Below are 24,495 nucleotides of genomic sequence, written 5' to 3'. Positions count from 1 at the left end.
GAAGTTTCCTGAAAGCCCAAAGACTTCCGTCACCTCCTCCAAGACAAGAAAACAGTAACCAAGCACAAAGTCTTGAGTTTCTAAAATACTGTCTACCCTTTTTCAGAAAGATGAAATAAGAACAACGTACAACATATGGCAGCGCAAAGTCTGCAAGTATGATGCACTTTCAAGTCACTTTAAATGGGAATTACTACAAGCACAAAGTCTTGTAACTCTTCTCAGATTCTAATCACAAACAAAACTAATTCAACCTTCAATATTTGCAACAAAAAGTCTGTAGATATTTAGAATGAAGCTCTTCTGAACAACTTTTCACAACTTCAAGCAAGTACAAAGTAATGTCCCAATATGACATAAGAACACAATGGACACAAAGTATGGCTTCAACACAATCTGAAATTCCAAACTCTTTGATATTACTTTAGAGAAAACAATGTACAACTATAAAGATAAAAGTCTCTATGAGTGCAAAATTCTGCAGAGTTTTCTGGATTACCAAAAAGATAAAAATTACATAGAGCACCCTCGTGTATATATAGGAGAGGGGCTGAGAGCAAAATGTGGGAGAAGTCTAACTAGGACTTTTTCCACAACTAACTAGCTAACTATGACTTATTCAAATTATAGTTCTATTGCTAACCAACTTGTAATTTGTTTATATGTAATTACAATTTATAAAGTTACAAGTGACCATTCACTTGTAAACATGAATTCTGACATTACATGTAATTTGTCGAAAACAAAATGCATATTCAAAATGTGAGTGTCAAAAGACACTTAGTTTTTTCCATCTCTAGCCATGAGGGACTGGAAACTATTGATGGATCTCTACAACTCATCAGGATTAGGACTCGACATATTCCTAGCAACTGCAACAGTCCCGATGATGAGATCAAAATATCTAACTGTTGCCTCTCTGTGTTCCTCAAGAGTGGTTTGCATCTTATCAAAGATCACCTGGTAATTCACGAACTTGTGGATTGAAGCTACAACAAACTGCTCTGATTCCAACTCCCAACGAAGGCACAACACTAAGTCAGTAAGTATTAAATTTTCGGCGAGCAGCTCTCCATCATGATTTAAGATTTTGCAAGATATTTTGTCAAACTGGAGATGGTATCCTATTCAGCTTCATCACTCATTTCAAGGGTGGCTTGCACATCTTTGATGAGATCTTTGATGACCAATGACTTATTTGTCATAAAGTCCTCAAATTCTACGTATTTCTCCATACTCGGAATTACCATATTGTTGCATAGAATTTCTAGTTTGATTTGGTCCATCTCATGCCAGATCTTCAAATCTTTCTCAACTGAAACTAGACTCTAGTTAAAAACTTCCAAGGTCTGATTCAGTTTTAACTTTGTTTCTCTTACATTGCTCAATACGTGCAATTCTTTCTTTACTACCTGAGTACCCTAATCAATAAGTTGATCTACCAAAGAATCAACTGCTTTGGCCTTTTGAGCAGCTTTCTCCAATTGTTTTATAGATTCTTTAGATGTGGAGGAGGTTAAAGGATCAACCTGTTCTGAAGAATTTGTAGTATCCCACCCCCTTGTAGAGATATTTACTCCTGAACTCTACCTATTGGTTTGTTTGTTTTGTTTTGTTGTTCTATGATTCTTTGTGTTTTCTGAATAAATCTGACTTATTTTTATTTTTTCAGCACTCAGACATTTTGTCAAACACTTGTCAATCCATCTCCACAATTGTTGTATACTTGATTGTTTGTGTTTGAATGTAATATCTCACTTATTATTTTTTATTTTTTTAGGCCAACAATAGTCATCAACAAGAAGATAACCCATTAAGGTTAGAAATCATAAACTGAAACATGCTGGAAAAGCAACCCTTCCACTTTCTGATCACCAAGTGCCCAATGTGGGAAGGTGAGAGCATACGGTGTTGAGGGGATCGTTAGCTCAATTAACTGGAAACAATACAATGCTTGGGTGGCAAGCCATCCCTTTCCACTTATCCAGCGGGAAAGCAAGAAACTTGGCACTGAACCAGCCAAGTGAGACGCACAAAGATACGAATCACTCAATTGCAATATTTTAGCGAGAGGACTAAAATTACATAACAATCTCAACTCAACCGCTTATGCAGCGGGAGGACCATTACACTCAGACATCACTCGACCACTTATGCAGTGGGAGGATTGAAATTACAATTTGCTTGATAATAGGCGGCAAGCTAGCCTCTTCCACTTTTCAGGGGGATGAGAATTACAAATCAGAATTGGTTAGTAGTACTACTACTTAACCTTACAAAAACTAAGATGATATGAGAAGAGAGTAATGCTAAATATCCAAATAAGAACATGAAATTCTGCTAACATCAAATCTGCAGGCTGGAATTGCAAAACCAGCAGCGTAAGGAATCACTAAAAAACTCACAACTCTCTCAATACATATCCAAATCACCCAAAATCAGTCCCAAACCCACACTAGACTAGCTATGATGACAACCAACCAAAGACAAGCTACCATAACTCCCTTATTAATTTTGCACGCATCCCAATGCACTTTTAGAAACCCACGCCTAGCTTAGGAATTTTGATTTTGTCTAATAAATTCAAAGCTCAACCAAAGATGCCACAAACTTACAGTGTATATCGCCAGTATTAGGAAGGATGAAAAAGCCAATACCCATAACGGCCAGTCACTCCAGCAGAGAGGTATGATCGAAAATGCACTTCAACCACAGGCAAACCAGCAAGTTCCAAAATCACTCAAAACACCAAAAAGGACTAAGATACACACTGAGAATATAGTAGATTACAGCACACAGCTAGGTACTATGTTTCAAGTACGAAACCGGGAAGCACTAGGGAGACGCACTCCAAAGCCTCAAAAGTTCTGACGCCAATCCGGCAGCATAACATTGCAAATTTTCAAGATACCAAGAATGGGAGCCCAAGGCTCTTATTTATAACCTCACACCACTAAATTCAAATGCAAATGCTTCAAATTCATCTTTCCCCATTTGCATTTCATTACATCTCACGTGGACCCAAAGGGTGGCGCCATTCCACAAGTCAAACCTCACGCCAAAAAGAAAGGACCACGATTTTCACTTGGCAAACACTTGAGATGAAATAAAACAATAGCTCCATTAATAAATTGACATCCCCTTCTTAGACATAAATTTCGCCTAGCACGAAGGAGATATTAGGCATTATTCCCAAAGTCAATAAATCAGTAGTAACTAATCAAATTAATTAAATATTAAACCTTAGGATAAGGAAATAACATTTAATTATGTCACTTATGACTCCAATACTGATTATTGTCAAAACCAGGATGAAGTTGAGCCAGGAAGACCACTGAACTGCCACAGGATCAGGACCCTGTCCACTGCCAGAAATAGAAATATGCCATACTGCCACTTACTAAAAATAGTAAGTCATAAACCACTGCTCCGAAAAGCATGATCTTCGCACCCAATGACAGAGCATGGAGAGCTCAGTAGGACAATATCATCAAAATGGCCAACCCCTGACTTACTAAAAATAGTAAGTCCTCGCCTCATCAATGTTGGACCCTCATTCTTCATTCCACCTAGCCTACGGGTCTCAGGAATAGGCTAATGGACCACTGGAAGGTCATCAACAAGAAGGGGACATTACATTGAATGGCATATAAAGTTTACACAAACTAAAATAGACTCAAATGAAAGTATTGAAATGACTGTAACTAGATGGAGAACCAATGTAGGTATCTTTTAGTCTATTGCAATAGGGATAATTGATTGGAATTGACATCTATAGCTGATAGGTAATTTATCGAACACTTAGCATGCAAACTAACCATACAATGGTAAGCTACAACACTAGATAACTTCCCATGCAACCTATTAATGCAATAAGATAGCTGGTATGCATCTATAGCCAAGGGTCATTAAGGTACTCTAGGGTCAAACCTTTTGCTCATCTTCATGTGAATTCTCTTAAATAGGTTTCAACTGCAATAACATCTAGAATCATTACAATGCTAGGACAAAACAAAAACAGCTAACCTTTAAATAAATTGATGTTCTAGCATTATAATGTAAAATTATATTATAACTTTATAATATAAGTGTTATCACTAGAACTTGCTCCCCTATTCGCTAAGCTATCAACTCAGCAGGCTTGTGACACATGGGAACACTCCTAGGCATGTGGGTTGCCTAAAACATGGAGTGAACCTCCAAAGAAAGCTGGTTCTTAGCTTGTTATCACCTAATTAATCTACCCTAATGACTTGGCTAAGACAAGAGAAGAAGAACATAAAAATGAAATTACTATCTAATAGGTGATACACCAAAATGAATATCTGAAAATTTGGACAAACTGATTAACACACAAAATAACCAGTAATAAAAGGAACTCTTGCACAACTCAGAAAACTCATAACCTCTACATTAACACTTCATAAGAAGGCTGAAAAATAAGAATCCCAGTAGGATAAAAGATGTTTTCTCACAACTTGAGGCTACTCTTATAACTGGCACAACCTATGACCTGCAGGTAATTAGAAACTCCTGCATAAAGGTGCTAACAGCAACACAATCACAAGGATACAAGACATCACTTGAAACTGCATTAACACTAAGCACACAAAAACAAGAAATCTGAGAAGGTAAAATATTGTATTACTGTCAAAAGGTATTACAAAGTTGTCAAAGACTCTCTGAAACTGAGTTACAAACTCCTTCCTTCTGCAAAAGAACTCAGAAAATTACAATATGCAAGAAGCAAAAAAGTGAGAACCCCTGAAATAATGAAGTCCTGCAGTATATATGCTTTTCACAAAAGGTAGTCAAAGGGACTCCACCTCCTCTTTGCGGGTCGAGCAGGCTCAAAACCCCACTTTTCAGGCCCTAAAACAAGTCTGAAAGGGAACACACTTGAGCAAAAGTCAAGCCAACCCATGCTGCTACCATAAAAGCTTTTAAATGCATCATAAATGGCCCCAAAATATCTCCTGACAGGCTTGCAAGCCTTCATTAATGCAAAAAAATCCTTTTGACCTCCCAATAAATGCCAATAAATATCTAATAAAGTGGTATTTAAATTTATCACTTAATTAATCATTTGTTTTATTTTAATTTAACATCTAAAGTCAAAATATTAAATTTATCACTTAATTAATCATTTGTTTTATTTTATTTTAACATCTAAAGTCAAAATATTAATAAATGTAATAATAATAAAAATATTTAATAAAGTGACGTGCTATTATCACTTTAACAAACATTTTGTTACTCCATCTATTAGTATTTTAATTTTAAATGTGAAGATGAAATAAGACAAATTATTATTAAGTGATAAATTTTAAATCGCTTTGATTAATAGATATTATTATTTTTATTTATCAATAATTAAGTCTAAATCCTCATAAAAACCACATTTATTAAGTGACTTATTTTTATCACTTAATAAATATTTACATTGGAAAACAATATTAAGTGATAAAAATAAGTCACTTAATAAATGTGGCAAGGGAAAGGAACTCATTTTATCGACCCCCTTAGGCATTTTACGGGGCTTTGAGAGGAAATAAAAATGAAGGCAAAAGGAAGTCTTAAGTCATCGATGAGAATATAGGGAAATGAAAACCCTCAAAACTCATTATTCTTTCATTCGATATTTTCTCCTTCTCTACTGGAAATTGCTCTTCACGCCATTCTAGGGTTTGGAGCTGCAAATTCGTTGATTTTGGGTGCCGCCATAGGGATTTTTGCTGTGTAAAAGGCGTGGAGGCTGCACTTTTTGTTAAATGTTGAGAAATTGACTTCCACTGCTACGATTTGAAGTCGATTTTGTGTGTTGGGCATGATCCTCTGTGAGTTGGGCGCTGCCCTTTTTTCGCCACCATGCTGCTGATCTTTCCGCCACGTATGGGTCGTTTCAGGTGCATATTTCTGATGCATTTTGCTTGAAAAAAAAAACTATGAATGAGATGGCATCGTTGTATGGCGTTTTCTCCTTGCATTATATGTTGAAAGTAGAAACCATGGCAGGGCAAGTATTTGCTACATGCTTACTGTTATAGTGACTGCTGCTACAGCACACTATCATAATAATAATCATTTATATTCTGGACAACTATGTTATAGCTGCATCTGATTTGTGGCAGAGTATTATCACTATCTTATAGATGCCTTTCACTGTTCTCTGATTTATGACCGTTGCAATGCTGTTGTATGTTGCTTCTTTTTAAAGATTTTGGAAAGCCCACTGTGCACATTTTATACTGCTATAATCTTGCTTATGGCTGCTATAATCTTGCTTATTGCTGCTATACTGCAATAAGTTTGATAATCGTGTTTGTTCCAGGCTTTTGTATGCTATAAACTCTTGAATTAGTCACTATCATGGTGACTACCCTTAAAAATTTACACTGTCAGACTTGTCTCTTGTGAATAATATGATTGTTTGAAGTAAGATAGGCATTATCCTTACTTACCAGTCAATGTACTGATGTTCATGGCTCTGTACTTTCAATAAGCTCATTGTCTGGAATCTTTGCACTCTTGGCTGACTGTGATGTGAATGGATTCTGTATTTTCTCTGTGAGATAGTCATCATGCTTTGATCTATGCTCTTTGTTCCTTTTGCTTGCAAATGTTGTTGTAGGTCCACTAATGGTGTTCTTTATCTCAAAAATTTACCATTCTCTCCTTTTGAGGGCCTTAGGATTTCACTCTTCTAGATCTCTGTGTTCCTGAAAAGACAGTGAATACTCCCTATCTAGCTGATCCTTCCAAAGATTATCCTTCATGCATTGTAAAGACAGAAAACCTCTATCCTTTGTGGCTTGTATTTACATCTTTCACTGTAGACAAGATGAATAGAATGTTTGCCATGTTACTTGATCTTTGGGCCTGAGATATATTGACTTAGACCTCTACCCTAGGACAAGGTCTAATGGATCTGCTCCAACATCTCATTTCCTTCATATGTTATCTTCAAAGAAAGCACGGTTATTATCTATTGCATGATATCTTTTATATTTACTTCAAACCTACTTGAATGCATTAGCCTCTGTGTGCCTTCAATATGGACTGATACATGCTTCTCTTGAAAATACTCATCACTACTTTTATTCAATGTAGTTGCATTGAACAGATACTACTGTTTTGTAATAGTGTAAGAATCAATTCACTGTCATGAATGATGACTGTCTGATTGATACGATTATAGGCATGCTGGGCTCAACCCTTGTGGGAGCCCATTTTACCCCACATGCTGAAATCTAATGAACATGATTACACCTGCATCTACACATAACAAACACATTAGATAAAAATGGGCATATGATAAGTGTGTTTGATAATTCTTACTTTTCTGGACATCCATGACAAGCTAGCTGTTATAATGTATGTGGAGGCCATATTGTATGTTTATAGATGCATGTATAAGTAGTGTTTGATGACCCGAGATTGCTCTAACAACGCTTTCACTTCTAGATGTAGACATGTGGAGCAGCAAGGGAGCAGTAGCTGGATGCAAGGCAAGCAAGGAGACTAGAGACGATGCAGGGTAGCTCAAGCCGGACTCGTCATTCAAGCAATGACGAGTCACCCTTCATTACTTATGCATTTTCTTTTCATAGCGTCTTTAAATGTATCATGTGTTCTTCATGTGCATTATAATAGTTAGTTTCACGACTTGTGTGAGACATTATTCATTTATATTGTCAATAAAGATTACCTTTTCTTGTCAGAAATATTTGCACTCTCTCCTGTATCATATGCATCTGTATGAATGCAATCTGCAATCTGATAATGTAATTCCTTTAGACTTTTCTTGGGCACTTGGAATGCAAAATAGCAGAAGTAATATGTATCTTTTCTTCACTTTGTAAAACAAACATAACTTAACCTATTTTAAGCTAGAAGCAAAAAATAGGTAACATTTTGGCGACATCTGCTATATGTTTGCCTGCTAAACATCCTGACCAGTTGCCTTAGACTATTCATTGGGCACAGAGTCACTGTAACCCTTTTTTTAAGACTGAAAAACACATTCACGACACTGCAAAAACTCTCCTTTTTCCTCTCAGAATCTGTCCTAACCTATTGAGTACAGGTGTGTGGTTTATGGTAGTGATCTTGACACCTTACTGTCATGAATTCTACATGTGTAACTGATAGATTAGGACGGGATAGCAACAAAGCACCTCTTCTGAAACACATTCCTTCGCACTACTTAAACTTAGATTCAGATTGAAACTTCTGCTAATAAAACCTCCTTAGAAAAAACTGTTGAGAGTTGCCCTAGTTTTATGAGGCAGATATGTATGATGTGTGGCAGTGAAATCATGTATTCACTGTTTCATATGATGGGTGTCTACCTCATACAATTGTACTAACTTACAACAGCTACAGACCTCCACAAAAATAGAAACAACTAACAACTAACCAAGTTGTGCACGAAGCACTTAGGGAAAAGAAAACAACAACTAATCTATTGTGCGGCAGCACTTATTTAGCACCAAAAACCTACTCTAGTATATACAGGTTGTTGATCATACCTCAAAAGCAATGCTTGAGGTGAATCCCATTGACAAGGATTGGCTCCATATTGCCATCCAACTTGGAGAGTTGGAAAACGTTGTGTTGTTTACATTCAGAAATGATGTAAGGCTCGCTCCAAAATGCATCGAATTTGGAATGTTTTCCAAGCCTGCTTTGAAGAGTGTCCTATTTTAGCACTATATCTCCTTCCTGGAAATCTCTTGGAGACGCTCTTTTGTCAAAAGACCTCTTCATATAAGCCTGATGCTACTCTATCTTCCTCATAGCATCATTCCTAGTTTCTTCTAGCTCAAACAACTGGGCTAATCTCACTGTTAAAGGGCCTTCCTCCAGTGTTTCTAGCTGATTGGCTAAATCAAGTGCTGGAAGCTCAAATGAGATAGGAAGCCTTGCTTCCCTACCATACACCAGCATGAAAGGTGACTGCCCTGTGGACCTTTTCGGAGTGATCCTATCAGCCCATAAGGCTGATTTCAACTAGGTATGCCAAGTCTTCTGTTTACCCTCCATAGTCTTTTTGATGATTCTGATCAGAATTTTATTGGTTGACTCTGCCTGCCCATTCCCTTGCGGATAGTAGTTGGAAGATCTATTTAGGTAGACCCCCTTCTTAACAGCCCAATCAGATATTTTGAAACCAACAAAAGCGAGGCCATTTTCTGAAATGATGGACTCAGGGACCCCAAATCTGGCAACCAGATCTTCATAAAAATTTAAAACAGCAGACTCAGTGGCTTCCTTGAGTGCCACTGCTTCAATCCATTTGGTGAAATAGCCTGTGGCTATAAGTACCCACTTATGGCCAGCACTGGATGAAGGGTTTATCACCCCAATAAAGTCCAAACCCTACTTCATGAAGGGTTGTTCAACCTGAATTGGTTGCAAAGGTAAAGCTACCAACCTCTCTTTGCCAGCAAACATGGCACATTCTTTGCACTTCCTAACCCATACATGCACATCTCTAAATAATGTGGGCCAATAATAGCCACCCTTCATCACCTTAAGAGTTGTTGCTCTTGGTGAAAAATGGCCTCCAACTGATCCCTCATGAAAATCATGCAGCACTTTCTCTACTTGGTCAAGCCCAATACACCTCAGCAATACACCATTAAAATCTTTACGGAACAGGACACCATTAAGAAGTGCATAAGGTATGGACTGCAGTCTAAAATACCTTCTGTTAGCTCTGTCCAAAACCTTAGGACACTCACCCGTTTGCAGAAAATGAGCCATTTCTTGCACGCAATCGGCAGTAGGAGCTAAAACATCCGCTTGATCGTCATCTTGCAGTGTTAGAAACTTAGAACAGCTTCTTGTTCATGCTTTGGTGTGCTAGAAATGCCATCAGCAAGCTGTTCGCACAGACCTTTGCCCCTAACCAGTTTGGTAACCTGGATCTTGACATCATATTCCATTACCTTGGTTACCCAGCTAACTCTCTTATCATTGAGATCCTTGCTCAACAAAAACTCTTTTACGCTCGAATGAGCAACCATCAAATTAATCCTATTGTTAGACAACATGTGTTTAAATTTCTTTAAAGTCCTTATAACAACAAGCACATGTTTCTCAACAAAAGTGTCCTGATGGCATCATCTTGTTCTTCCTTCTGTCTCTTGGGTCTGGCTGATACCTCCTAGCACGAGGGGTGGACCTGATGGTACCACATGGTTGGGTGGAGTGCTATTCGCACATATCGGATTTTAGTCCTTCCTACATCCTGATCATGATGGCTCGTGAGGAGATAGAAGACATTCTTTCTGTACTAGATTTTTGTATTCACTCCATTGTTGTACTCGTGTAGATTATATCCTGATAGATATCTTGTAATGTAACTGATGTTCATATGTATATTTTCATGGCAATGTATTATGAATCATGTTCCTTTGTAAAGGATGGTGTTATTTTATATATAGAAGTTCCATTTGTGTTATTAGTATGGTTATGTTATCTTGAGTAATGTCGTTGTGGGGTCTTGAGGACTCTTGTTAGATATTATATGTTCATCTTATCTTTATCTTGTATCATCATGTTACTCTTTGCATTTGTATGGTAAATTATTTGCATTTTTGTTGTTTATTTTGTTTAAGTCCTCTGGGTGTCATAGCGGAGCGTTACAGAGACAATAGTCTTTCTTCTTCTTTCAAGAAAAACTATATTATTTTCTCTTCACACAAAAGTAATAGCAATTGGAAATAAAAACAGCAGCAACTTACAAAGCAAAATGAGAGAGAAAATGAAGTTTCCTGAAAGCACAAAGACTTTCGTCACCTCCTCCAAGACAAGAAAACAATATCAAGCACAAAGTCTTGAATATCTGAAATCTTATCTACCCTTTTATAACAACAATTTTCAAGAACAAGTGCAACGTCCAGCAGCACAAAGTCTACAAATATAATGCGCTTCTAAGACTAAAATGAAGATTATCGCAAGCACAAAGTCTTGCAATACTTCACAACTTCAAATTACGAACTAAAACTAATTTCACCTTTGATATCTGCAACACAAAGACTGCAATTATTTGGGGCGAAGCTCTTTCCAACAGCCTTCTACGATCTTAAGTAAGCACAAAGATATATCCTACAATGACACAAGAACACAATGGGAGCTAAGCAAGATTTCAACACAAAGTCTGAAATCTTACACTTCTTTATATTACTAAGAAAATGACAATTTACAACTACAAAGCTCCAAGTCTTTATGAGTATAAAATCCTACAGAATTTACTTGCTTGCAAAAAGATAAGAAAAACAAATGACCCGCTCAAGTATATATAGAAGAGGGAGTTTGAGAAAAAGGTGGGAGGATCCTAACTAGAGAAATTCTATCAGCCACCATGACTTATTCCAACTACAATCCTAATCTAACTCAACTTGTAGTTGCTCTACGTGTAACTACATTTTACAAAAGTGCAAGTGAAAAGTACACTTGGAATCACAAAAATTGTCTTTACATGTAACTTGTCAAAAGCAAAATACATAAAACAAAAACCAAGTGTCATGGGACACTCTTTATTCCTTCTCATTCGTAGACATGAAAGACTGGAAACAGCTGATTGACCTTTGCAATCTATTTGGATCGGGGCCTGAGGTATTCTTGGCAATTGAAACAATCTTGATAATCACATCATAATACCTCACTGTTGCTTCCTTATGTTCTTCAAGAACAATTTGCATCTTATCATAAAATACTTGACAACTCACAAACTTATGGATTGAATCCACAGTAAATTGTTTTGCTTCTAGTTCCTCGTGGAGTCTTGAAACCATCTTTGCAAGTACCTGTTGTGACGTTTTCACACATCGCCCCATTGCAAATGGGGACCCCCTCTTTTTGCTCGTTTTGCCTATTCCTCTCTCTGCCTTTTTAGGGTTTTGGGTTAGTATGTCAGTCGTCTGAACTAGGGTCAAGCCTTAGGCTTTCCGTTTTGATGTTTTCAGGCCAGAGTCCAGTCCATTTTGAAGAATTGTTGAGCATCCTCCCGTAAGATGCAATTTTGAAATAAGGTGAATTCGTCAGGGGTCAAGTGAGTTTGTTTAGGTTCAGTCGGAATTTTGAATGCAAGTCCAAATTTTGCCTAAGTGTTGATGGAATTGTGAACTTTTGTCCGGGTGATTTTTGACCAAATTTTGAAAATTTTAATAATTGATCCCGTGTATTGGAAATGGCTTAATTTTGCCTTGTCAAGTGACTGAAGCCTTAAAATCTTGATATTTTGGCCTGTGGAAGCAAGTTCGCTCCTGTCCCTCATTCAGGGACCAGGGCGAAAATCGTATTTTTATGCATCTTGGTTATTAATTTATTTCATTTGTCTTGTGCAAGGTCGCCAGGAGATATAGTTGAACACGAATTGAAAGATTTGGGAGATTGTGAGGCTCAAAAATGGCAAATTTTTGGAGTTTTAGGCCAAATCGCTCCTGTCCCTCAGTCAGGGACCAGGGCGAAATATCTTGCTTGGACCACTTTGACCTCATTTTGATCAAACTTAAGTGTTAAGGATATGATGAAAGGTGAAATCAACATGATGGAGCGTCCAGACTTAGTCGTTTGCAAGAAAAGATGAACATTTGCCCTCAAGGACAAAAATCACTCCTGTCCCTCACTGAAGGACCGGAGCTTAAAATCCAAAATTGCCTTGTCCTTGAAAGATTTTAACGATTTTGCAATTTGAGAAGATCAAAGGAGATACAGTTTATCAGTTGAATATAACTTGAAAGTACCATCATGAGAAAAATTGGCCCTAGAAGCAAAATCGCTCCTGTCCCTCTGCCAGGGACCAGGGCGAATTTTAATGGTAGCTCCTGTCCCTCTCCCAGGGACCAGAGCGATTTTTCTTATAAGACAAGTTTTGGGCGAAGATCAAGTGAGTTTTAAGTTTGGGGCAAGCAAAAGGGGCATAACGAATCCATTGAAGATAATTTGAAGATTGCAAGATGCCAAGTGAAGGCCATATTGTCCTAGGCGCTCTTGTCCCTCTCCAAGGGACCAGAGTGATTTCTTCCTTAGACAAATTTCTCGCCAAGTCGAAACGAATTTCATGTCAAAGATAAGTGAAAGGGAGCATGACAAGTCCGTTGAAGGCAAGTTTGAAGATTGGCAAAGCACGAATGGGCTTATAAATGGAAGTTCGCTCCTGTCCTCCAGTCAAGGACCAGAGCGAAATGTCTAAATGTGCTTAAATGTTGAATGTCACTCCCATTTCATACGTTCAAGAAGGAACAAAGGACATCATTTTACGCCTTGAAGACAATTTGATATCAATATGATGGAAGATTTGCACCATAAACCAAAGTTCGCTCCTGTCCTTCAGTCAAGGACCAGGGCGATATTCATTAGACTGGTCATTTCTTTCAAAAACTACGTCAAGGCGAGGTCGCACAAGGTCGAAAATGCCTTTGAGAAGATGATAAGCAAGGAACCAAACGTCAAAAGGTGACCAACTTGAGCAAAGAGGAAAGTTCGCTCCTGTCCCTCACCAAGGGACCAGGGCAATGAACATTCAAATATCAAATTTGCCTTGTAAAAGACAAGTAAGTATGCGTGGAATGAAAGAACAAAGTCATTACTTGCCTTGTGATGCAAATTGGTGATTAAGGAGACAAAGACCAAGGAAGAAAAACAAAATCGCTCCTGTCCCTCACCAAGGGACCAGGGCGAAAATGGTTTAAAAGGCATTCATTCCAAAGATGGAAAAGGTTAAACTCAAAATACCAAGCGAGAACCCCATTTTGGACATAGAGGATGAAGTTTCAAACGTGAAGAATGAAAGATGGAGGACTAAAATGCATTAGCGCTCCTGTCCCTCTCCCAGGGACCAGAGCGAAGTTATTAACAAGTTGATATTTTTGCCATGCCTAGACGCCAATATCCTCCAAATTGCATTAAATGCTAAAAATCGATAAAGTTTGAAATATTCAATTAAAATTAGCATTTAAAAATAGCGCATGAAACATTTATTAATTAATTTTGCCTTTTTCAAAAAAATTAATCACGAAGGCATTTTAATTAATTATTAATTTTAATAAAATTGGTGCGCTTGGATTATATTTTATAAAAGTCGACCTTGATTTTTATTTGAAATTTGTTTTAATTGCCTTATTTTTACAAAGTCGGCCTAGAGGTAAATGAGAGGGTGAGCGCCTATAAAGGAGGGGTGAGTTATTTCATTTTCAAATCATCATTCAAACTTCCTTTGCATGCGATTTGGAGAAGACAAGGAGGAAGTGCGAATTTCATTGAGGAAAGGTGCGAAATTTCCATTCAAGGGGAGAGCGAACTTGGTTTGAAGTGGAGCGAATTTGCCATCAAGACGTTGAAGACCCCCCAAAGGTGGTGAAATTGACAAGGAAGGCGTTCGCTAGAGGAGGATCACATTGAAAGCTTCAAATTTCGATTTTGCCTAGGCGAATTTTCTTATTTTGCATCTTTTTAGAGTTAGTTCTCAAGTGAGGTATGGTGAAAACTTCTTTTGTCTAAATTTTGAGTATTGGTCGTCCTAACCTCAATCTTGAAATTTTGAATTTCCAGTAGCTCAATCATATTTAGGAAATGATAACTCAAAGACTTATCATGAAGTTTCCTAAAATTAATCTTTAATCTAATCTATGTTTATACATTGCAGAATCTATTACTAATTTTGAAATGTTGTGTAGGTACCAAGATGGCGACTCTCAAGGAAAATCAAGCCAGATCAAGGACGGTCTCCTCAAGGATGATCAAGCAAGGACAAGGGCGGCCTCCTCCAATCCAACGTTTCGAGGCGAGGTACATCAATCATCCTACACATCAAGGACACAAGAAGTCAGAACAAGGGTTCGTTGAAGAAGCAAATAGTTCCAGATGAATTAATTAAAGCTAGCTTCTCAACAACACCAAGTTGAATATTTACCAAGTTACAAGTGTCAGATGAGGTGGCATCCCAGTCATCACTTCTCCAGTCAGTGTGGTCCACCTCAGCATTTCCAGATTCAATGTACCTAACTCATGGAAGGTGGCACAAACTCCGATGTACCTACCCCAGCTATCCATTGGTGGAATTTTCCAGAGAGGACATGTGTCCAAGCAATACAATTTTATCATTGGTCAAGCATTAAATGTTATGTAATGGTTGTAACAAACCCTAATTAGGGTTTTCATTGTTGAATCTTGGCCATTGATCTCGAATTGATCTAAGCCATCGAATTGTATTGAGGGCACTATATAAGCCCTGGCATTTCATTTGTAAAGGCTAGTGAGAAGATAGTTAGAGTTAGAATATAGTTAGAAGCAGTTGGAAGTATTAGAATAGCAATTAGAGTAGAGTAGAGAGAGAAGGCAAAGATTGTTGCCAAGATGTTGTTGTAAAAGACTTGTAACTTCATTGAAGAAATGGTGAAATTTATGGGTCAATTCGACAATTTGCATGGTCTTTATACTTCTCATATTTGATTTCATGCTATTAGATGAGTGGAAGAAATGTGCTTGATTGATGGTGAAATTCGTATATCCATACTACTAGCAGTTTGTTGATTGCAGACTTGCCTTGCGTAGTCAACTGGAATCATTCAGCTTAAGCCTAACTTCAATTGTCGCTTCTTCATTGATATGCATCAACCTGATGGTGTCTATGCCTGCAGTGATGATTTGAACATCATAAAGCTTCCCTTCGAAGATCGCACTAGCCTTGTGGAGATGGTCCTGCGATGTCAAAACAAGACCTAGTTAGAGTTTCATCAAAGATCAATCATTGCTCCTACATTCTTAGTATTAGGATTAGATCCTCTCTTCGCCCTCATCCTTTTTCCATTTTTTCAAATCTAAGCTAGTAAGAGCATGTGTTCCAGCAAAGCAGATCAGAAGTTCAATCATCAAATGTAAGTCCCCTTGTGATTCCAGCAAATCACATCATACCACTGGAGCTTATCCACACGTAGAGACCCTACATCAAAGAACCTTGGAGTCATCCTGATTGATCCTTTTTCGCGATATCTTCAGCAATCAGAGGCTTTAGTCAAGAGAGGATAAGGTACCTTTAGGTATTTTATTCTGTGTTTGATAGTGTACAAAATACACGTCAATAGTACCTCATCTGCTGCAAGTAACTCTCCATCTGAGTTTACAATCTTACAAGACATTTTATCAAAATTAGGAAGTATGTCTTGTTCAATCTCGCCACTCATCTCAAGTGTTACCTAAATATCTTTGATGACTTCTTTGACAACCAACGATTTATTTGTCAAAAGTTCATCAAATTCTATGTACTGTTTTTTGTCAGATATAATCATATTGTTGCACAGTACTTCTAACTTAAACTAATCCATTTGATGTCAGATCTTCAAATCTTCTTCAATTGATCTAAGACTTTGCTCAAGAACTTCCAGAATCTCATTCAATTTGGTTCTTGCTACTCTAACGTTACTCAAAACATGCAACGCCTTCTTCACTACTTGGTTACTTTGATCAATCAATTGATCAACCCAAGTATCAACTACTCTGGCTTTCTGAGAAACCTTTTCCAACAATTTAACGGATTCTTTAGAAGTAGAATAAGTTAATGGGTCAACCTTCTCTGAAGAATTTGTTATCTTCTGAATTGTTGTAATGAGCTGTGAATTCTTCCCTTTAAGCTCATTCTTCTTCATCGATAATTCATCATAATTCTGGACCAAGAGGGCTACTAAATCCGTGGCATCATGCATGACACCTGTATGCGTCTGCTTACCAAGTTTTATCCCGGTGAGCCTGTAATCTGACAACTGCATCTCTTGTGGTGGCTTTGCTACTTCTACATACTTTATCTTATTCTTATCCACCACCACCCGCGAAACTGTCTTTTCTTTCCTCGTGGCTCTGGGCTTAAGTTTTGCAACTTGCCGAAAATCAAAGAAATCGAGAGAAATCTCTTGCTTCTTCCCCTTTGGTGTCATTGAACTCAGCCAAGGGGGAGTTCTAATGAGCTCGTATTTGAGACAACAACGATGGTTTCTAAAGGAACAGGTTCTACCTGTACCACAGTTGTGACTCGAGGAGAAGTTTCCGTTTGAACAACAACAATTCTCTGCTCATGTGGTAACTCACTACTTGCCTCTGTCATGAAAATTTCAAAGTTCAAAGAAGAACTATCAACCTCAAGAAAGGAAACACTGGACATGGCCACATAAGAGGGATTTATCTCAAAAACATTCTCAAGATTGCCATGAGACATTTTAGCAAATAATCTTGTGTTAACACCAACAAATGTACTTGGTTCCACAAGGTTTACATATACGGTGGAAAATGAATCCACATTTGTGTCAACTAGAGACATAGGAACAACCAATGACAGTTGTGGAATAGTAGTATGAGGAGAATCTGAACCAACCGAAGGGGGTGATTCTGCAGCATTCTCATCATGGGTTTCATACTCAACATCAACAACATAGATCTGCACCTGTGGTTTCTCCTTCCCTTTCAATGACACTTCTGGTGGAGGAATAACCAAGGCTCTACTCACTTGCAGCTTGATCCTTGTGCCAGAAGAAGAAGCACCTTCCTTAGATTTGATCCTAATTTCAGATTTTCGTCCAGCAGGCCCAGCCAAATTACTTTCATTCTCCACCTTGATCTTAATAGTCTTGACCCTATTATCTTTCAGCCAAGCATTTGTATTTGCAAGGATGGGCTGAAACCTATCAATGATAGAATCACATTCCTTCTTTAAATATTGTGGAGAAGGAAGAGGAGCTTCTACAACTCTTTCCTCGACATACTCAAGATCGAGGATCTTTCCATCATCTACCATGCCCTTTGGAATTCTAGTTAAATCAAGATTCACAATCTGCTCCAGAATCAACCTACTGTAGTCTGATCTCCTGATTTCTTCTTCAATGCGGAGATCAACCTAGATGTCTTCCAAACGATGGACATGGGTGAAGGCCCTTTTGATCTTGTCTTTCATGCCTCGGTAGTCAAAATGTTTTCTGGCTATAAACTTCCTCAACTTAATTTCCTGGAGTTTTGTCTCCATTGCCTTAGCCCTCGCTAAGGTATTCAAAGCATATTGACCAATCTGCAGTGGATTATGTGAGGAAATGTTTATACCGAGTTTATGATTGGCAAGTTGTGTTGCATGAACTACCATCAACTGTCTTGCAATTCCATCAGGAGAACTTTATCTCTCGGATATCGAGGTAACATGTATGGTTATCCCTCAAAACATCCAAACCTCATATATGTGAAGGTTGGGAACTATAAAAACAAACATCCATACTCATTCACCTTCCATACAGCCTCAAAAACCCTCCTCTTATTGAGCATCTTATCAAAAAGACACATGAAATCACCAAAGAATGCATCCTGCACTCTTTTATAATGAACCCTATTGGGCCTCAGAGTCAACTGATCATAATATTTCCATACCAGCACTAGAGATTTGTCACCCTTGGTAGAAGGACTTGGAAACTATCTGAGTGACACTGCAATATAAACCAAGTAGGAATTCATATAGAAAGTGAGAGTGTTAGGAACTTGTGACAGCTGATCACACATGTTGTCGTTGATAATCTCTCCCCAGAAGATGTGAGATGCATTCTTCCTCATGACCATGATGACTTGTACATCCATATTTCGAATACATTGAAATGTCTCGAACGCACGATTCTGCTAAGAAGCGTGATCATGTTTCCTACTTCCTCAATGAAGTCACATCTATACAACTTAGGCCATCTTGATAAACAAGTCTGAGGAGTTTTCAGCCATTTTGCATTAATGTGCCTGATACATTCTGATTCCCTCTGATTAAAATGATCCAAGGCACTCTTCATGGTTATGTCAACATACACAGGGGATGCGGGAACTTTGAATATTTTTTCTATTGTTTCTGGATCCAATCTTATAATTGCATTCACGTCCTCATCTCTGATTGTTCTTGTTTCTCGATCAAAGTGAGCAGCACATGCGAGAACAAACTCAGGTTCTAAGCCAGCCACTGGAAATGAAGACACTAAATGGATATGACTGTTCAGGAGAAGCTGCATCCCATGTGTTGGTGAACACTCTATTCTTTCCAAAAACTCGTACATGTCAACATGTCTGATCTCTGTATCCCAGATCTCATCAATAAGAGACAACCTTTGTGGGAGCAACCTCATTCTAGTACTTGTCATACTTGTATATCATCTTCTTGTTTGGTGGCAAAGATGGCTCTCCCAACATTGAACAAGAATCTGCAATACTGTGATGAAAACTCAAAAGAGTAAGAACATCTTCTGCTGCAATCGACGATTCCATTACCTTCAAGCTTTAAAAACCAATGCTCACACAAGAACTTGGGAAGGATTTTAAGATAAAACTGCTTGTACCGACTCAACAATGCTTTATAGATGAGCTTGGACAGCGATCGGAGGAAAATCGGATCTTATGAAGGTGTTTACAAGTGAAAACTTTTTACTTTTCGCACTTGTAGTCGAGTCTCCAAGACCTGACTGCAAGTACAAATGTGAAAATTTGAATATGGAAAACTTTGAAATGGAAGGTTTGGGACCCGATTACAACTAAAGCATGAGCACAAAGCATTTTGGAAACCATCGTGGCATGAAGGGATATGACTACAAGTGAAATGAGAGAACCAAATTAAGGGGAAATGACTATTTTGGCACTTGCAGTCGGGTCTTGTAAACCCGATTACAAGTGAGCAAAAAAGGGAAATAATGTATTTTTACTTGAAGTCTAAGTTACCAGATTCTTCTATGCAACTGTTGGGTCCTGGTTCGGTTCGTCTGGTTAGGTTCGTCCAAGATGGAAATTCACCCAAAATTCGCCCAAGGTTCGTATTTTGCTCTGTGGGCTCAATCAGCAGAACCCAAGGAGAATTTTGAAGCTTTTCCAAAGAATTTCGACCCCAACAGCAAAACTAGGCGAGAATTTGGGCGATTTGACCCATTTTTTAATTTTTTTTTTAAGTTTTCCTTTTTATTCTTCTATCTTGCAAATTCAATAGTGTATTTTTCAAAGGGAAAAGAATAGTGATATCACTCACCCTATACTAGGTCCATGGATAACAAATTCGATTCAGATTTTGAACTGTTTATAATTTAAATCTATTATAGTTGTGTTTCATGTGTGTTTAATTCATTACAAACAGCTATTCACTGTTATGTCATTTTCTCTTCAAACTGGGTGTGTGGATATGTAAGCTCTAATGGGTTAGGGTAATTAAAAGAAAGCCTAGGGTTATTACATTGCTATTAGAAACAACAAACCTGCCAGCCTTTTGAGTGTGTGTTGTGTATGCAGCTAAGCATGGGCCTTGCAAAGAAGCTAGAAGATGAGTCACGATAGTTAGGGTCTGGAATTGAAGATAGGGGTAAGAAGATGTTGGATTGGGATGAGGATTGGAGAGCCTTCATGCAAATACAACAAATAGCACATAGCTAGGAACAAATGGCAAAACACCAAGAGCAAACAACATAAATACTTCTTCAAATGTTGTAAAACATGAACAACTCTAACAATTCCACCTAATCTACACAAAATAATGGAGTAGAAGGTAGTAACTCAAATAAAATTGTGGACCTACATAGCCTATATTCTATTCCTAGAGTTGAGTTGACACAAGAAGACGAAGAGTTGAATCTAGTAGAAAATGATTTCAATGCTTGCATAGATTTATATTCAAAACTTGATCTAGATTTAGATGTCAAATCCCATTTGTATATATTTTCTGCTGCATATATGTATATATTTTTTATTTATTTTATTTTTATATGTTTTTGTACAGACGAACCCAAAGTGAACCCGAACCCACCACCCCAAAAAATGAACGAATTTGCGAACCAGAATCTTGAACCAGAATCCGATTCCGAACAGGGACCAGCAACTTAGCTTGAAGTTATAAAACTTACACTTTCAACTTTATGATAAAACTTGTAATCCGTAGTAAGAAACCCGATTACAAGTGACTTATGCTTAAAAAGTCCCAATCCGCTTGTAGTCGGGTCTTAAAGACCCGATTACAAGTGTTAAAGTTCTACTTGCAATGTGGTTAAAAAGTCCCCCAACTTGCACTATGACCTTGAAAACCCGATTTTGCACTTAGGATGCAAAATGAAAGCTTAAAACAATTAAAAACTAACCAAAGAAAAAGCACACTCTAAAAATAGGCAAAATTTGAGACAAATTTCAACCTTGGAAAACATGCAAAGGGACTCTAAAGGATGAGTTTTAACAAAAATTCAAAGGGGTTGCCCTCATTTTTATTTACAAATATGAGGACAACAAAGTGGACCAATGGAAGAGCTTGATCTTGCTATGTCCAGGTTCATAGAATTTTCTATTAGAGAAAGGGATAAGGGACACATCATTCTAGAAGAAAGTTTGTCGAAGGATTGGGTGGCATTGAATTTTTCCATTTGTTCTCTTTCCTCGCATTTGTGCCATGAAAGGTGTATATTTTCCATTGGATAGTTTTTAATAAAGTTTGGTCAATTAGTTAGTAGTTGTAACTAACCCTAATTAGGATTTAGTTGTCTTAATCTTGGCCATTGATTTCAAATCAATCTAGGCCCTTCATTCATAATAAGAGCTCTATATAAGACTTGCTCATTTCATTTGTAATAAGGGACTTATGTGAAATATTGCAGAAATACTACCAAAGTGAATACAAAACTCATTGAAGCCTGGTGATCGTATGTGTTATTTTGGATGTTAGCATGGTTTCCTATCTCTCAAAATTTAGATTAAGAGTTATTTTTGCATCAAGTACTTAGTTGAATGCAAGGCATTGTTGATGACTTATGGTGAAACCTACATGTTCATGCCATTTCTGGTTTGTTGATTGCAAGTCACAATGCATGGTTAGACTTAACTCCATTCATGCTTAACTTCAATTGCTTTACTCTCATTGATTCACATTTCCTTTGGTGTTAATGTGTGTGAGCAATTTGAAAATCCTTCATATCTCCTTAGAAGATTGCATCAGCTTTGCGTAGTAGTTCCTAATGGCGAATTAAGTTTGATTTGGTTTCACTATGTCACTAATAATCCTTGCATTGATAGCATTGTTAGAATTAGATTATATTCCTAAACCTTATTCCCTTTTGCATTTTCTTTCAAAGAGCATTCATAGAAGTAGTCAAAAGAGCCTGACTGCAAATCTTAAGTCATTTTGAGATAAGAATTGATTGAGATCCTAGAATAATTGTGTAAGTCTCTTTGTCTGAAGCAGCATTATCACATTTATAAACTGATCCTATCCAGAATCAAAAGTTGATCATTCGCATTGTAAACCTTGGGGTCTTCTTGATTGATCATAACCTTTAGCATTCAAGATTTCCTTGTTCAAGAGAGGGTAGGATACTCCGTATTCTATTTTGTGTTCGAGGTGCTTAAAAACACATCAACACAAACATTGTTAGCAAAAAGACAATCTTAGTTGGCATTGATAATGCAGCAAGAATGAAATTATCACCAAGTATCATTTAAGAGCAGATATAGATTTGTAGGTGTACCAATTTGGTACTAGCATAACATAAATTGCTTCAGATTTATGAAATGCCACTTAATTGCCAAATTCTAGTTTTAAATACATTTGGAATCTATCAAAAAAGTAGTGGTTGTGTTTGAGAAATATATATGAGCCTACGTTGGGGCCTTTGTATTTTATTCAATGTTTTAGATAGTTTTTATTAAAGTACTTTTATTTCTTAATTTTTATAAATAGGGACAAAATAGCTTTAAAAAAAAAAACTTTTTTGGCTATTTAAATAAATATTCTTAGTCCCTAAAAGCTACCCTTGAGAGCTTATAAATAAGTGCTTTGAGCATATAATTTGTTAATAATAGCTGAAATCAAACTTATGTTGTAAAGGTTATTTTTTAGTTGAAGTTTGTGTAACTATAATCTGCATGTTTTTTATTTCATGAAGCCAATTGATAGGGGATTACATTTAGTCAATCTTTACATGGGAAAGATTCATCTTCCTAAATTGTAGTAATTTGTATGAATTTAGTTGTTTATTTCATGAAATTGTGTGGCATTCACTCATTTAATATTTTCCTATTTATGTAGATCTACTTATCTTTATTTTAGCTAGTATAAGCATTTTCTTTCCCTTCAAATATTTGTTTGCAACCAAATACTAGATTTTTCTTTAGCTAGTAGGGAGTTTATTCATTTTTTATTTATAGTTTACCCTCATTTAAATGTGGAAATCTTGCTACAAGCCCTGACTACTGACAATCTAACACTTGCATCCAAGGAAAAAATATAGTCAATTAAAAAGTTAGGTTTATATGAAACCCCATATTGAAATCTTGTACAATGTGTAGACATGTAGATTTTATCTATAATTTTAGTCCACACTTAGTTTTAGATTTAGTTATATCTATGGGAGATTCCCCATATAATTTGACGAATGATTCTACCACATGTGATATTTCATTTTGCAGCAATTGACAAATTAAAACGCTAACATGTAAAAAGCTCCAATTTTCTAGAAAAGAATGTTTCATCATTTGAAGATTTCGTTCAATAAGCTTTTATTCACAAATAATAGATGGTTTGGATATTTCTAGATGGTTGAGCTTTTAAAGAACCCATGTTGTGAATGCATAATGCATCCATTTCAAGTTTCAGACATCATTGATTTATCTTTAAGGATTTCTAATTCATGGTTTTTTTCATATACTCTAAACATAATGTTTCATACCCTGTCATCTATTTCCACAAGATAGTCACATCAATCGATGCTTGTAAAGGATTTTGTATAACCAATTCATTTGACTGGATGCAGTATAATCATTTCTTAAACTATGTTATTTCAAGGCAACGTGGTTGTTCCTGTAATGATGTTTTTGGAATTGTATAACCAATGTTATTTTGATCCTTCTTCTTTCATTGGGTAGTCAATGGAGGCACTCAATAAATTCTTGATACCATTTGAAATTGAAAGATGCCTGATTAAGGGCTTTCTAGACATCAAATTCCAAGCTGATGGAAATCACATAATCAAGTATTACATTGATAAACAAAGTACAAATTGGACATAAATAAATAAAAATTACAAAAGATTATGAAACACAAGAAAAAAAATATAATTTTGTAAAGAAAAGATATTCTGATAATCAACTGCACATATAAATCATGCAAACTTAATGTAAATGCACAGAATTAAGAAAAATGCAAACAACTAATGCTATTCATTGATCACAGCAAGAGTACTTGAATAATACTTTAAGAATTGCAGAATAACACATACTGGGATTCGAATGGTCTCTATGCGCTTCCAGCCAAGCGAATTGTATGCAACCAAAACCTAAAAGAAAAAGGGAAAGACCAATAAATATTATAAATATTAATTTAAATAACTAACCTATTCTTTTTCATGGTGGTTGTCCAACATCAACCCAATGAATCTTTTAGATTATATTAAATATTTTTATCTATCCAGAAAAAGAAAGATTTAAATATTTTCATCTATCCAGAAAGAGAAAGATAGGAAATGT

At 36.8% G+C, this 24,495-nt stretch overlaps 1 protein-coding gene across 6 annotated transcripts in view; it reads right to left on the bottom strand.

The window, feature by feature from the left end:
• Positions 1-24,495, bottom strand: part of LOC131075948 (alpha-mannosidase) — a 318,620-nt gene that overhangs the window by 178,334 nt on the left and 115,791 nt on the right. For all 6 annotated transcript variants that reach the window (XM_058012933.2, XM_058012930.2, XM_058012932.2 and 3 more), the window contains one exon: positions 24,249-24,305. In XM_058012933.2, coding sequence (XP_057868916.2) covers positions 24,249-24,305 — 57 coding nt within the window. The remainder of the gene's footprint in view (positions 1-24,248; positions 24,306-24,495) is intronic.

This window comes from Cryptomeria japonica, chromosome 9 (assembly GCF_030272615.1).
Source record: "Cryptomeria japonica chromosome 9, Sugi_1.0, whole genome shotgun sequence".
NCBI lineage: Eukaryota > Viridiplantae > Streptophyta > Pinopsida > Cupressales > Cupressaceae > Cryptomeria > Cryptomeria japonica.
Note: the sequence above shows the minus strand (reverse complement) of the source record. Positions and strands in the feature narration are given on the sequence as shown.